This window comes from Amblyraja radiata, chromosome 20 (assembly GCF_010909765.2).
Source record: "Amblyraja radiata isolate CabotCenter1 chromosome 20, sAmbRad1.1.pri, whole genome shotgun sequence".
Taxonomy (NCBI): domain Eukaryota; kingdom Metazoa; phylum Chordata; class Chondrichthyes; order Rajiformes; family Rajidae; genus Amblyraja; species Amblyraja radiata.
In genome coordinates, this window is record NC_045975.1 from 1,348,684 (window position 1) to 1,364,483 (window position 15,800).

The following is a 15,800-nucleotide window of genomic DNA, read 5'->3' on the forward strand; positions in this document are numbered from 1 at the left end:
TAGCTAGATTACTGGCAAGGGAAGAATTTGTTTTAAACTTCCTTTCTTCGAGCTACCAAGGAGTTAATTTCATCAAAATAAACAGTCAATAAAACGTGGCATAGGAACGAGTATTGGCAGTAGAAAGTTTGTGAGAAGACAATTCAAATGTAAAAACCAACACAACAGCCAATTTCCCATGATTCAATGAAGTGAATGAGTTATGTAGTTCAACCTTGAACTGAGCAATGTGGTACAATAAATCAGGAAGACACATTTCAGGCTGTTCTCATTACCTAATGGTAGGACAATGCACCTCATTCCTGCATTTTTTTTGCTGTTAGTTTCTATATAAGCGGCTGTAAACTAATTAACACCCACTGTAAAAATGTAATCCCACCCAAATCACTAATGATAACAGAAAAAGAATTGTCCTAATTTATGAAACAACTTAATGTAAATTAATGAACATTTTCCAGTTATTGACAGCAACATTACCAATGCCTGTATACAATTACTTACAAGCAGAGTTTTTACGTGGTCTGTGGAAGGAAGCGCAGTGTTCCATCATATCGCCTCCTTTACATACCCATGGCATCCCATATGGCTCTTCATTTAAAGAGATTTTGTATCGCCAACTTTAAATACTTTAATTCTACAAATTGATACATCAAAAACTTTACACTACCTCAGTACACGTGACAATAAACTAAACTGTTAATTCAGGCAACTTACTTTATTTAGATTCAATGCATATTAATGTCAAAATATCACTTTATGAAGACAAACACCTAACAAATGAACTCTTAATATTAAAGAAGGAACTGCAGATGCTGGAAAATCAAAAGTAGACAAAATGCTGGAGAAACTCAGCGGTTGAGGCAGCATCTATGCAGCGAAGGAAATAGGCAACGTTTCGGGTCAAGACCCTTCTTCATTCTTAATGTTAAATATTTACAAAGGTTCAGGCAGGTTAATCTATACCAAATTATAGAGATGTAATAAGAGGGCCTGAAAGGGGAGATAACTTTAACGTTATTTTTTCGACTGGGAAGTTTGGTGGTCAAAGTTGGACCTCCTGCCAGATCAGAATAGTGGGGAAAAAATATATTTTTCTACTTTATGGCATAAATGATACATTTAAACATAAACCAATATGTATTCAATTTGCACTTTGACCTTTAGGACGGAACATGGGCAAATTCAAATCACTTCTTGCCTCCAAAAGCCATAAAGAAAAGCAAATCATTAATCATAAAAAAAAGTGTGCAGTTACTGGAACCAATTAGAGCAATGTAATTAATTTACAAAACAAAAGCTTCTACATCAGCATTCAAACGTGATCAAAGACTACATATTATTCAAATCGAGATATATGGGCCCACTGAATTCACTAACCAGTTCTAAACCATCAGATTGAGAATCTCAGAAAAGCAAATCTTCCCAATTTAGGGGAAGAGGAAGAAGGAAAATAAAACTAAAAATGTTATAACCTTTGCCCATTCCATGAACTTTACTCATTCTTGACATGCAGTTAAATGCAATTTATCCAGTGTAGAAAATAGTGGGGGGGAGGCGGGGGGGAAAGAAAGAGCGCTAATGTAACCAAAGACAGGACTGTTTAAGAAGGAACTGCAGTTGCTGGAAAATCGAAGGTAGACAAAAATGCTGAGAAACTCAGCGGGTGAGGCAGCATCTATGGAGCGAAGGAAATAGGCAACGTTTCGGGTCGAAACCCTTCTTCAGTCTCAGAAAAGACAGGGCTTGTCATAGAGATCAATTATAGATCATACTGTTCAGTGACAGACTGGGTGTTAAAATAATCAGGAATGCCACATTCCAGAATATTTATGTACAATAGTTTAGTTTTAGTTTAGAGATACAGCCTGGAAACAGCCCTTTGGCCCACCGCGCCGGCCAGCAATTCCTGTACAAGCTTGCCAGACCTACCAACTTGTAGGTCTTGGAGGTGCAGAACCTGGTGGACTGGTACTCAGATAACAACCTCTCCCTAAACACCTCTAAGACCAAGGAGCTGATTATCAATTTCAGAAGGACACATAATGGGGAATACGCTCCAATCTTTATCTACGGGGACAGTGTGGAGAGAGTGTCCAGCTTTAGGTTTCTGGGCATACACATTTCAGAGGACCTCACATGGTCCACCAACTGGTCAAGAAGGCACAGCAACGACTGTTCTTCCTGAGAACACTGAAAAAGACTGGTCTGCCCCAACAACTGCTGACAACCTTCTACCGCTGCACCACAGAGAGCATCCTAACATATGGCATCTCTGTGTGGTATCTCAGCTGCACGGAGGCGGAGAGGAGAGCTCTTCAGCGGGTCATCCACAGAGCTCAGAAGATTATTGGGACAGCTACCAGCCTTGGAGGGCATCTACAATACATGGTGCCTCAGGAAGGCCGTCAGCATTCACAAAGAATACTCACACCCTTGCAATAGTCTGTTTGAACTTCTACCTTCCGGCAAGCGTTATAAGGCCTTCTACGCCCGCACCTCCAGACTTAGGAACAGCTTCATCCCCAGAGCTATAACAGCTGAGTGTCCCCCCACCCCCCCCCCATGAACTGTCTCCCTCGGATGGTCACGTCGCACATCGACCCGGCAGACCTATTTGCACTTTATAGTTTTACTGTTTTTTAATATCTTGTTTCTCTGGGAGTCTAAATTTTTAGTTAATTAAGTAATTACATTGGATGAAATCTGCATACCAAATCTCGTTGTACCTCTGTGCAATGACAATAAAGGATATTATTATTATTAGGAATGTAGGAGGAAACCAGAACGCCCAGAGAAAACCCAGTCACAGGTAGAATGTGCAAACTCCGTACAAACAATAGATCACATGAGATCCTAAATTCAGCTTTAAAAAAATAAAAAAGCTGCATGATATTACCATTTTATTTCAAATCAGAACCCAGTTATAAGCATTAGAAGTACAATGTTGTGAACAATAGCAAAAACAAATTCTGCAGCTGATGGATTAAATCCTTTAACAAAAGCTGAAGGCTCATAAAAGCCATTTTTGTCTTTTTAATTACAACAGGCAGTTTTTATAAGAACACTACGAACGGCTGAGAATATTATTAAAAGAGGAACACTGCTGGATTTTGGCCCACAAACAGGTACAAGTTATCTAAACAGGAACCGTAATTCACTGTGTGCTTTAATTGCTTACTGACTAACACTCCCTGAAAAACAAATTAAACATCCAGGCGTTTCCTGGGTGAAAGGCCATAGAACTCAATTACTGGAAGGAAATATCTCACTAGCCAAAGAGAATAATCAACCCTGCATGTCATTAACCACATCAAGATTTAAAGTCAACTTAATGAGGTGGAAAAAGAGGCAAACAAGGAGCAGGCAACTTCAACGTGGATTTCAGACAATTTACAGTGCCCTCCACAATGTTTGGGACAAAGACCCATCATTTATTTATTTGCCACTATACTCCACAATTTGAGGTTTGTAATAGGGTAAAAAAAACACGTTGTTAAAGTGCACATTGTCAGATTTTATTAAAGGGTATTTTTATACATTTTGGTTGCACCATGTAGAAATTACAGCTGTTTATACAGTCCCCCCCATTTCACGGCACCATAATGTTTGGGACACATGGCTTCACAGGGGTTTGTAATTGCTCAGGTGTGTTTAAATGCCTCCTTAATGTAGATATAAGGGAGCTCTCAGCACCTAGTCTTTCCTCCAGTCTTTCCATCACCTTTGGAAACTTTTATTGCTGTTTATCAACATGAGGACCAAAGTTGTGCCAATGAAAATCAAAGAAGCCATTATGAGACTGAGAAACAAGAATAAACCTGTTAGAGACATCAGCCAAACCTTAGGCTTACCAAAATCAATTGTTTGGAACATCATTAAGAAGAGAGAGCACTGGTGAGCTTACTAATCGCAAAGGGACTGGCAAGCCAAGGAAGACCTCCACAGATGATGACAGAAGAATTCTCTCTATAAAGAAAAATCCCCAAACACCTGTCCGACAGATCAGAAACTCTTCAGGAGTCAGGTGTGGATTTGTCAATAACCACTGTCTGGAGAAAACTTCATGAACAGAAATAAAGAGGCTACACTGCAAGATGCAAGCCACTGGTTGGCTGCAAAAATAGGATGGCCAGGTTAGTTTGCCAAGAAGTACTTAAAAGAGCAACCACAGTTCTGGAAAAAGGTCTTGTGGACAGATGAGATGAAGATTAACTTGTATCAGAGTGATGGCACGAGCAAAGTATGGAGGAGAGAAGGAACTGCCCAAGATCCAAAGCATACCACCTCATCTGTGAAACACGGTGGTGGGGGTGTTATGGCCTGGGCATATATGGCTGCTGAAGGTACTGGCTCGCTTATCTTCATTGATGATACAACTGCTGATGGTAGTAGCATAATTAATTCTGAAGTGTATACACACATCCTAGCTGCTCAAGTTCAAACAAATGCCTCAAAACTCATTGGCTGGCAGTTCATTCTACAGCAAGACAATGATCCCAAACATACTGCTAAAGCAACAAAGGAGTTTTTCCAAAGCTAAAAAATATTAAATTCTTGAATGACCAAGTCAATCACCCGATCTGAACCCAATTGAGCATGTCTTTTATATGCTGAAGAGAAAACTGAATAGGGACTATCCCCCAAAACAAGCAATAAGCTAAAGATGGCTGCAATACAGGCCTGGCAGAGCATCACCAGAAGATACCCATCAACTGGTGATGCCCATGAATTGCAAAATTCAAGCAGTCATTGCATGCAAAGGATTTGCAACAAAATACTAAACATGACTACTATCATTTACATGACATTGCTGTGTCCCAAACATTATGGTGCCCTGAAATGGGGGGACTATGTTTAAACACTGCCGTAATTTATACATGGTGAAACCAAAATGTATAAAAATGGTCATTATTAAAATCTGACAATTTTAACCACATGCGATTTTTTTCTATTACAAATCTCAAATTGTGGAGTACAGAGGCAAATAAATAAATGATGGGTCTTTATCCCAAACATTATGGAGGGCACTGTATTCTCGATGGGATTACTTATTTGGAAAGAGATGTAGATTGATCTGTTGGACACAGAATCAGAACAGAATTCACATTTTGAAATTAAATGCTTTATGAAGGAATTCAGAAGCTCTCGATGCCCCTTTGACTTCTACAGAGCATTTTACACCAGTCTGGAGAGCTGCCCTTGAAACATCTAGATTTGCTCCAAGCTTCCACAGAGAACAAATTTTGTCAATTATTAACCACTCTGTTAGTGTTTACAATCCCATATGAAGGTGTTAAATATAGATTTTTTTCCCCCCATCATTTATGAACAAATGCTAGGCAACCTAGGAATGTGCACATATCAAAATTGCTTCAATATAAATGCACGTTAAAGGCACTGAATTAAACTTGTAATTTCATCATATTGCAACGCAGAGCAAGGATAACAATGCTTAGTGTTATATCATAAATGTATGACGTAGTTTCAAATGCCAAATTCTCGGCTGCATGGAAAGCTGGGTCAATGTTGACCCCATGTTCTGAAACTGATGGTTATGTGCAGCACAAATCACCAAGCTGCTCCAACCTAAAAAAGGAAAGTGAAATATTCCATATGTTTTCTTTGTTACCAGCAAGGTTCCTGCCATAAAGCCCACATCAGCTTCCCTGTGGAGGGACAGGGTCAAGGGCCCGTGCAACTATTCATATGCAACCAAGTGGAAGCTAACAACTCATTTCAAAATGGATACTGTGAAGCTTGCCAGTAAATAAATATATTTTGCTGCAGTTCGCTTTTGACATTTCTTGAAAATTTGCACCTTAAAATTTAAGCTATAAAATTGTTCCTGCCATTATAAAAAGTATTTGGCTAAAAAGTTATATTGCATTTTAAATAGAAGGGATTTTAAATCTTATATTCTACATCAATGTTTAAATTCTTTAATACATTTTAAGACTGAGATGGACAGAAGCAACTGCTTGTAAGGTTTTGATAAAGAGCAACAAATAAATCTACGAATGATTAATTGGACTTAACTGGCAATTTATTTTTCCTCCAAGAAACAGCAATTTGCATTCATTCAGTTATCTCCTGCCCTCGTCATACCCCACACCCAAACCAAATGTCCAAAATAAGATCATTAATCAGATGAGTTCAATAAATTATCATTCCTTCTTGAGCCTACTACTGATCAAGTGTGAGGTGTTGCATTTTGGGATGTCGAACAAGGGCAGGACCTACACAGTAAATGGTAGGCCTCTGGGTAGTGTTGTAGAGCAGAGGGATCTAGATGTACAGGTGCATGGTTCCATGAAGGTCGAGTTGCAGGTAGATAAGGTGGTCAAAAAGGCTTTTGGCACTTTGGCCCAAGAGTATTGAGTATAGAAGTTGGGAGGTCATGTTGCAGTTGTATAAGACATTGGTGAGACTGCATTTAGAATATTGTGTTCAGTTCTGGACACCATGTTATAGGAAAGATATTATCAAGCTTGAAAAGGTTCAGAAAAGATTTACAAGGATGTTGCCAGGACTAGAGGGGGTCAGCTATCGGGAGGGGTTGAGTAGGCTGGATCTCTATTCCATGGAGCTCAGGAGGATGAGGTGTGATCTTATAGAGCTAAACAAAATAATGAGGGGAATAGATCGGGTAGATGCACAGAGTCTTTTGCCGAGAGTAAGGGAATCAAGGAGCAGAGGACACAGGTTCAAGGTGAAGGGGAAAAGATTGAATAGGAATCCAAGGGGTAACTTTTTCACACAAAGTGTGGTGGGCATATGGAACAAGCTGCCAGAGAAGGTAGTTGAGGCTGGGACTATCCCATCATTTAAGAAACAGTTAGACAGGTACATGGATAGGACAGGTTTGGAGAAATATGGACCAAGCGCAGGCAAGTGGGACTAGCGTAGCTGGGACATTGTTGGCCTGTGTGGGCAAGTTGGGCCGAAGGGCCCGTTTCAACACTGTATCACTATGACTCTGTTTATGATGAATATTTCTGAAAAAAAACATGTAATCAACAAACCAAAATTGGTATGTCAAATAATGCAGTTGTTGAATTAAGAATTACAAGTTTAGATATGAAATTATTGTTGACCAAGCTCAATTCACACTGTAACAAGACTGAACAAAATCAGACATCCAACAATAGTTGCAGCAATAAAAATACAATTGTGCAGATTACTATCAACTGCTACCAGTGTCACTGTCTAATAAAAACAGATTAATTTTGAGAGATCATTCAGAAGTACAGTTTAGGAACCAGTGATTCCGCCTTTGGTTTCTGAGCAAGCTGGTTTTAAAAGATCAATTGAAATAATGCCCTGCCCTTCTTGCCACAGCGCTTCAATTATCTTCTCTGTTCAATATTTATAGAATTCTTATTTCCAAATTACTAGCAAATCAACTTTACCCACCCTTTTTGCCAGCACATTCCAGGTGTGTCACATCAGTTTTATACATCATGTGTGTTCACTTTTTAAAAGCAAACCAATCCGAAAAGAAAAATCACACAGGTATCTTTTCCACATACAATAGTTTGAGCTACAAATGCCAATCAGCTGCTCTATTACAAGGCTCACTTTATTCACAGCAGTCTTTACAACTTCAGTGAGGGAAACATTTGACTAAATTCTAACTGCTGTGAAATTAAATTATACACCACTGCAACAAAATACTTGACTGCTTATACAAATAAATAGATATTATGTACAACTTCCACTTTTTACAATTTACAGCTATGGCCCAGTGTGACAGTTGGTGAACATTTTTAAATCAACGTCAACATTCATAGTTCAGGGTAGACACAAAATGCTGGAGTAACTCAGCGGGTCAGGCAGCATCTCTGGAGAGAAGGAATGGGTGATGTTTCGGGTCGAGACCCTTCTTCAGACTGATGTCAGGGGAGTGGGCGGAACAAAGATAGAATGTAGTCCGAGACAGTAAGACTACTGGGAGAACTGGGAAGGGGAGAAGATGAAGAGGGAAAGCAAGGGCTATCTGAAGTTAGATAAGTCAATGTTCATATTGCTGGGGTGCAAACTACCCAAGCAAACTATGAGGTGCTGTTCCTCCAATTTGCGCTGGGTCTCACTCTGACAATGGAGGATGCTCAGGACAGAAAGGTCATTCCTCAAAAAGCACATTGAAGAAGAGTTATCAAATTTAAAGGTTTTTACCAAAATGCAGATAATTCCTACATGCAATGTAGGAGTTTTAATTTGAAAATGTAAAAAGTGGTTATATACATAGTTCATCACTGTGTCACATCATGGACATTGTTATATTTTATTGTCATATTGGTTCAGTAAGCTCACCCGTGACCAATATTTTAAGCTAACTGTTTACCTAATTAATTTTAGTTTAAAGATGTCCAACTGCTTTACTGTCATGACCTGCTGGCAAATAACCATTTTAAGCTAGCTAACAATTCTAGCACAAACAACAAAATGAAAAGAATGACATTATTTACATTTCACATTCATTTCAGGACTTTCAATCTTCATTATTCAATGCCAGTCAGTTTAAAGCCATGTAATTATAGTCGAGTCTAAAGGCCTACACCCATACCATAAAACTGGAATCTAATATCCCTAGTTTGTAAAACTTGATTCAAACAAGTACATTCTTTGACAAACTCAAAATATATTGGAATTTATTGCATTGGGTTATACAAGTAAAATTCCAATCTGTTCCAAATTTACTCATCACCAGAATGGTGGAAATGGCACCAAAAAAAAATGGAAGATACACAAAAATGCTGGAGAAACTCAGCGGGTGCAGCAGCATCTATGGAGCGAAGGAAATAGGCGACGCTTCCGGCCGAAACCCTCCTTCAAAAAAAAAATGGAGCCTGCCCCTGGGATGGGAAAAAATAAAATTAGTTAGCCAGGGCTTACTCTGCGGTAATTTTGTAAGGGATGGTAGTTATGTGTGGACATCAGACAAGTATTGGCAAGGCTCCACTTCAATGCAATATTTCCCCCAGATTGGAGCAGCCTGCAAGTACGCAGTTCACATGTGGCACTTGAATCTATTACCAGAGAGCAGCAACAACAGATGACATTATACTTCAGCAAGAAGCTACAGACAGAAGACTAGTTGAAAAAACATTCAGATCAATAGATCCACTGCACCCATTTTCATGAGCTCGTGGATACAGTAACAATTTAAATAGAAAATTCACCCAAAAGAAGACATAATAAAATCTAGAAGGAGCATTACCTTCATGCCTTGTACATCAGCCCAATGAGGACACATAGTACTATTTATTCTGTCAGCAGATCAAAACATTATGGAACACTATCAATACACTAACAATCTACACCAGGGGTCGGCAACCATGTTCTGCATAGGGGCCAGGCCACGCCTGTGAGCAGATGGCAGACCACATCTATCACGTGTACACATGGATCCCGCCCCGGATGGCAAGCATCAAATCACGTGTTCACATAGATCCCGCCCCTTCGAGGACGCCACCCGGAGCACTGGCCCCTAGTTTTGGGCGCTCACGAACATGGCGTACCTACGGACCATTGCCTTGGCTCTGTCCTGAAGGCGGTGGCTCAAATATGCATACTCACTCGTCCACGGCCTATTGACAACCCCGATCCCTACAGTGAAGCGCAGACACAGAAGGTGCGCAACCGTGCCCTTGTCTTTGCGCAGGATGCGGTACAACCAGTACTTGGCGCTTGGCGGCTCTGCCATTGCGGCCGCCAGCGGATACCTCCTTGTGTCACCGCGCCTGGGCGTCGCGGCCTCCGTCCCGAGGGGTACCGGAAATGAAGGAAGTCTGCGGACCGGACGATTACGGAAAAAAAATACACCTGCGGGCTGAATGATTTTGGGTTACGGGCCGCATTTGGCCCAGGGGCCGTAGGTTGCCGACCCCTGATCTACACCAACAACCTTCTGTTCAAAGCAGCCAACTACAGTGGCAGAACAGCACATGGCTGGCGATGGACACCAAGTTCTGGGCTTACTGGCAGCACAAGAACAAACATAGAACAGGGCAGGAACAGGTCCTTCAGACAACAAAGTCTATACCAAATCATGATGCCAAGATAAACATTTATCTCCTCTGCCCGAATTTGATCCATACCCCTCCATATCCATATCTAAATGCCTCGAACACCGCTATCGTAACTGCTTCCAAAGCCACTGGCAGCATGTACCAGGCAGCCACCACTCAGTGTAAACAAAAATTGTCCCACACACCTTTTTTAAATGTTGCCACACGGAATTGTGCCCACCAGCCTGATATTTTCAGCTGGAGAAAAAGGTTTAACCATTTATCCCATCTGTGCCTCTCATCATTTTATATAGTTCTATCAGAACTCCCCTCAGCCTCAGAAAAACTTCAGAAAATGCAACCCAGGTTTGTCCAACCTCACATTATACCCCCAGTTCCAAGCAGCATTCTGACAAACATCCTCACAAGCCTCCATTGTTCTTCGGCAGAACAAAACTGTACACCAAATGTGACCTAGCTAAAAGTTTTACAAATCTGTAATTAATGAACGAATGAATTAACTAATATAACACATACGGAAAACACTTTAAGCAAGAAATGCAAGATTGCTCAGGTATGCTAAATTTTAATAAAACTGCAATCAAAATTGATAAGACAATACAGGGAAAATATTATGGAAAATATATTTTAAGGCAATTTTATGTATTGTTCCAGTTAAAACGAATACACCTGCATTCTTGTCATTTAAAATAAAAGAATTTAATCCTTGAATAAACCTAGAAATGTCTTCAGTCTTCATCAGATCAATACATTGAAAAACTAGCTCACTTATTAGTACTTCTAGCATCTTATCTGTAAAAGTAATGACAGAAACACAAATTTTGTTTTGTTAACAATGTTTAACTTGTCAACAATGTAAATATATGCAAACCACAAACTACCCCAATTAATGGCTACCAGGTGCAAATCGATATTGGAAAGTATTGACCAAATTTAATTCTCCCTTCATACAATATTGTTGGACTACACTAATACAAGAATGCAATATATAATCATTAACCATGCTTGCCTTTATAAAGTTATCTTCTTTAGGAGGATTATTTTGAATTATGAAGTTTCAACACAAGATAAGCCAATACTTGAGAGCATTTGTTTACAAATCATTAATTACTTACGACAAATTGTAACATAATTTAAAGGGAAACAAAATGGGTTATCCAATAAATCTGATAAATGAATTTAGACACCGGTAATACACAAATGGCATCGGCTAAATTCATTTATCAGATTTATTGAATTTAGACTAAGCTGATCTGTTTCCTGCTGAAAACTTATTATTTTGTCAAAATATTAACTAAAATAATAGAACATTAATGACAAAATACCAGAAGTTTAAAATGCTTCCTCAATACTTTTCTTACTGCGCATTCTAATAAGCTTCTTTTCAGACAATAATATTTATCTGTAAGTAATAACTGCATTTTAAAATTAATATCCCACATGATGCACGTTAAGCATGTCAGTAACTATTAATTAGAGCAAGTAGCAATAATCCTTGAATATACAAGGCTCCAGGCAGTTACTCTAGAAACAATGACGCCAAAACAATTTGCGGCTTTATAAATGCTGCATTACTGATTGACCAGAGATCAGTGGAATATTAACAGCCTTCCTGGTCCAATCAATTATTTTTTTATTGCCAAACATTTATGGTACTTATTTTCAGCCACTTAATGCCTTTCTTGACACGAGTATTTAATTACACCAGTCCTCTTTCTACTAAAATCCCCCCAAAAAACAATCAATACTAACAAGGTCCATGCAAAGTCCTTGGAATTTTTGAGGGAACATTTTTGAAAAGCACTTCATTTGGAAGAAAGCATAACCTTTGCATTGTATTGGCAGTATTTCTGTTGCAGCAAGTCCTCTTGCACTATATTCCTTTCACAATGTGATTATTTTCTACATACATCAGAAATGAAATTTTCATTAAAACACGTAAAAAACACACAGTACCTGTTTCTAACTGACAAACATCCAACAACTATCAGCTTAAAACTGTTTCTGTACAAAACAGTGTGCTGAAAGTTATTTTCCTGTAATTCTCAATTAAATGTGTTTGGAAACATCCAACACTAATAGGATTTTAATACAATATGATAGGTCACACAAAATTGTCAGAATGCATGCTTGCAATTGCATAGAAGGCATATGGTCAAGTTACTGCCTGTTGATTACCAGGAGTGCCTGGGTAACTTTCAACTGCTCATGTTTTAAACCTTTCTTGTGTACTGAGAAGTCAACATTAAGGATTATAGATATCTCCAATTATGACTACTTTTATTTTTAAAAGTAAGACTCATGTCTTTGGAACAAGTCCTTTCAACTCAGGACAACTTCAGGTTCCATTGAAAACAAATTTTCTTTTAAGTCCAACTGCAGAATTTCTGACGAGGTAAGCTTTCAAATTAATTGTTATAAAAAGAAAGCTCATTATCTTTATAAAAAAATCTTCAGGGGATGCACTGAATTATTTAGAAGTATGACATTGGGTATTAACAAAATAATTGAGTGTTTTTTTATGCTTTTGCAAGCAATACATTTCCTTGCACTTATTCTGGATGTACAGAAAATAGCCAATACAGTGGAAGCCATTTTTGGGACATGCAAATTGCATCTTCAAGTTGGAGACTCCAATGCCCCTCCACCCACTGTCTAGGCTTTCCAGACTTGGCAAGAATCAGGACAACAATAAAATATGAAGCACGAGAATCACAAACAGCCAGCTCCTCCTGAAATTAATCCTTACCAAAAAATATAAATAATTAATGCAACGTGGAAGTGATTGGCTTTACTTCTTACATGAAAGTCACAAACTAAAAATAAGGGTGTTCGGCTACTGCACTTTTAATCTATTCCAGACCAAAAAAAATTTGAATATGTAATTATGCTGCTCTGATTTGTAAATGCATTGTGTCAACATGTAGGCAATATTCAGCAGTAATGTGGCTGGGTAACCGGAGTTAAATTGCCCATATACATGGCTGTCTTTGGAGGTGGGGGGTTCTGAAAGGGGGCTGAGCCTCACATGTGCGGACAGAACAACACACGTCGAGCTGCCAGCATTTAATTACTGGTCAAGTTGTTATTACACAAAAGTCATTGCAACTAATTTTACAAAATGTAACCATATGACAGACATTTTTAAAACTTCGCAACTTCAATTGCCACTTGAGAATTTTCTCTAACAAAGCTATTTCTGATAAGTTTCTTCCTGACATCAAACGTCCAACTCCGACAAAAACAGAAGCGGCATTCAGCAGGTTAAAATTTGTGTGGTCCCAAGGACTGCAATGCTAAATCCAAAACACACAACACAACCGAAGCCTTGGAATAGCAAAATTCTTTAACACAAACTTCTTAGGTGAGAACTGATTGTTGGTAAGAAAGAGATTTTAAAAATAACGATCGTATACAGCAGGCTCTTACGTAAAAATCTGTTTACATCTTAGAGCCTACACATGGTAACTTAGAACAAGTATCTAACCACTTTGCGAATTGCAACATGAAACAAAGATGCAAATTGATTTGAACCAATTTAATTGCAAATTGCATATTCAACGTCAAATCCGGCACACACATCTATTGTGGCAAGTAATTAAAAAGTGACGGTGATTTGCCAAAAATATTTCCATGCCAACTTCCATTGTAAAAGCTGTAACTTATGGTTATACATATTTTCCAAAACAAATTACATTGGGCACTGTATTCAAACCACAGGGTCTTTTGTTGGGGGGGGGGGGGTTAAATACTTCCAACACGCAATAAGCATTATGTTTGGATTAGGGTTCTTTGCAATAAGTAATAGATTTTAATTTCCTCCCAATTATTGCAAGGTAGAAAATCAAACAACAGATCTTTGGGGGGTTAAACACCTCCAACATGTAATAAGCATAAATTAGGGTTGTTCTTCGCTATAAATGTATATTCTCTCCCAGGTATTGCAAGGTAGAAATTCAAACCATAGATTATTTTGGGGAAGTTTTAAACACTTCCAACACGCAATATTAAATATGCATTAGGTTTAGGCAAAAAGCAGATTTTTATTCCCTCCCCGGTATTGCAAGATAGGAATTCAGAGAGATTATTTTTGGGAGGGTGGGTTTAAAAACACTTCCAACGCACAATAAGTAGTGGATTTTTATTCCCTTGCATGTATTGTAAGGTAGAAATTCAAATATATTTGTTTGGGGAGGGTTTAAACACTTCCAACACACAATAAGTGATGCATATTTATTCCCTCACAGGTAGAAATTGCTTGCATGAAGGAAGGTTGGTGGTCACAATCATTCGTGGGCTTGGTGTTTGAGACACTTGACGGACAATATAAGGGACCGGTGTGGAGGAGCCGGGTGGGTGACAGTCCCGCGGCGGCGGTACTTACAGAAAGAAGGTGAGGATGCCGAGGCCTTGCGGGACGGCGGCCAGCCCTCGGCCGGAGCAGTCCACCCGCTCGCTCCGGCACAGGCAGACGGCGGGGCACGGATCCGCCACGTTCTCGGCCAGCCCGCCGCTCCAGCCGGCCCACAGCAGCAGCAGCAGCTGGAGGAGGAGGCGACTACCCGGAGCCGCTCCCGCTCCCGGCCGCTGCCACCGTGCACACCGCCGGCACATGGAGCCCGACCGACCGGCCGTCGGACGGACGGGGCTGAGGCGAAGGTTAACGACGCACAGAGGCTGACCGACTGAGGAGGTCAAAGACGCTTCTTCTTCTCCCCTCACACCGACCGAGCTCCACCTCCACCTCGGCTGCCGCTCGGTAAACAGCTGACGCGCGGCCCCGCCAAGCAGTCGACCGCCCCTCTCCCGTCGCCATTGGTTACGCCGCCGGCCGGCCTGGGGGGCGGGGTCAACGCGTGAGTGACGGCCCGGCCCGCCAATGGTGCCGCTCGTCCTGCCCCTCCCCCGTCCCCATTGGCTGTCCCACCAGTCCGCGGAGGAGGGAGTAGTCTCTGACTGATGGCCGGGTTCGCCAATGACAGTTCTTATCCCGCCCCTCATGCTGTCCTATTGGCCAGGGGGCGGGGTCCACGCCTGTGTAACAGCCCGGCTCGCCAATCAGAGCGTTGATCCCGCCCCTCTCCCATCTCCATTGGATGTCCCGTCAGAGAGGGGGCGGGATTACACCTGAGTGACGGCGCAGCCCCCCCCCCCCCGCTGTTCCCGCCCCATTCACCTCCCTGCAGCTCTGAGGTGGTGGAGTCAGGCCCTTCGGTCCCACTCGTCTCTGCTAGCCAACATACCCCATCTACACCAGTCCCACCTGGCCGCGTTTGGCTCATCTCCCTCTAATCCCGTCCTATAGAACTGCACTACTATTGTTTGTTTGTTTTTTGAGTATGTGTGTGTATGCATACATACATATACATATATATATATATGTATATGTATATATATATATATATATATATGTATATATATATATATATATATATATATATATATATATATATATATATATATGCGCGTGTGTGTAGATATATATATATATAAGGTAGACACAAAATGCTGAAGTAGTAACTCAGCGGGACAGGCAGCATCTCTGGAGAGAAGGAATGGGTGACGTTTCAGGGCGAGACCCTTCTTCAGACCCAAAACGTCACCCATTGTCTACATATTCTGTTGTGCTGCTACAAGTAAGAATTTCATTCTTCCATCTAGAACACATGACAATAAAACACTCTTGACTATCCATGTACCCGTCCAAGTGTCTTTTAAACAAACAGCTAACAACGGCTCGTTTCCTTTATCATCGTTACTTTTTTTCCA

At 40.4% G+C, this 15,800-nt stretch overlaps 1 protein-coding gene across 1 annotated transcript in view; it reads right to left on the reverse strand.

The window, feature by feature from the left end:
* Positions 1 to 14,854, reverse strand: part of lgr4 (leucine rich repeat containing G protein-coupled receptor 4) — an 84,599-nt gene extending 69,745 nt beyond the window's left edge. The window contains exon 1 of the mRNA XM_033038622.1: positions 14,416 to 14,854. Within this exon, the coding sequence (XP_032894513.1) occupies positions 14,416 to 14,645 (230 nt within the window). The 5' untranslated portion in view covers positions 14,646 to 14,854. The remainder of the gene's footprint in view (positions 1 to 14,415) is intronic.
* Positions 14,855 to 15,800: the final 946 nt, after the last annotated feature.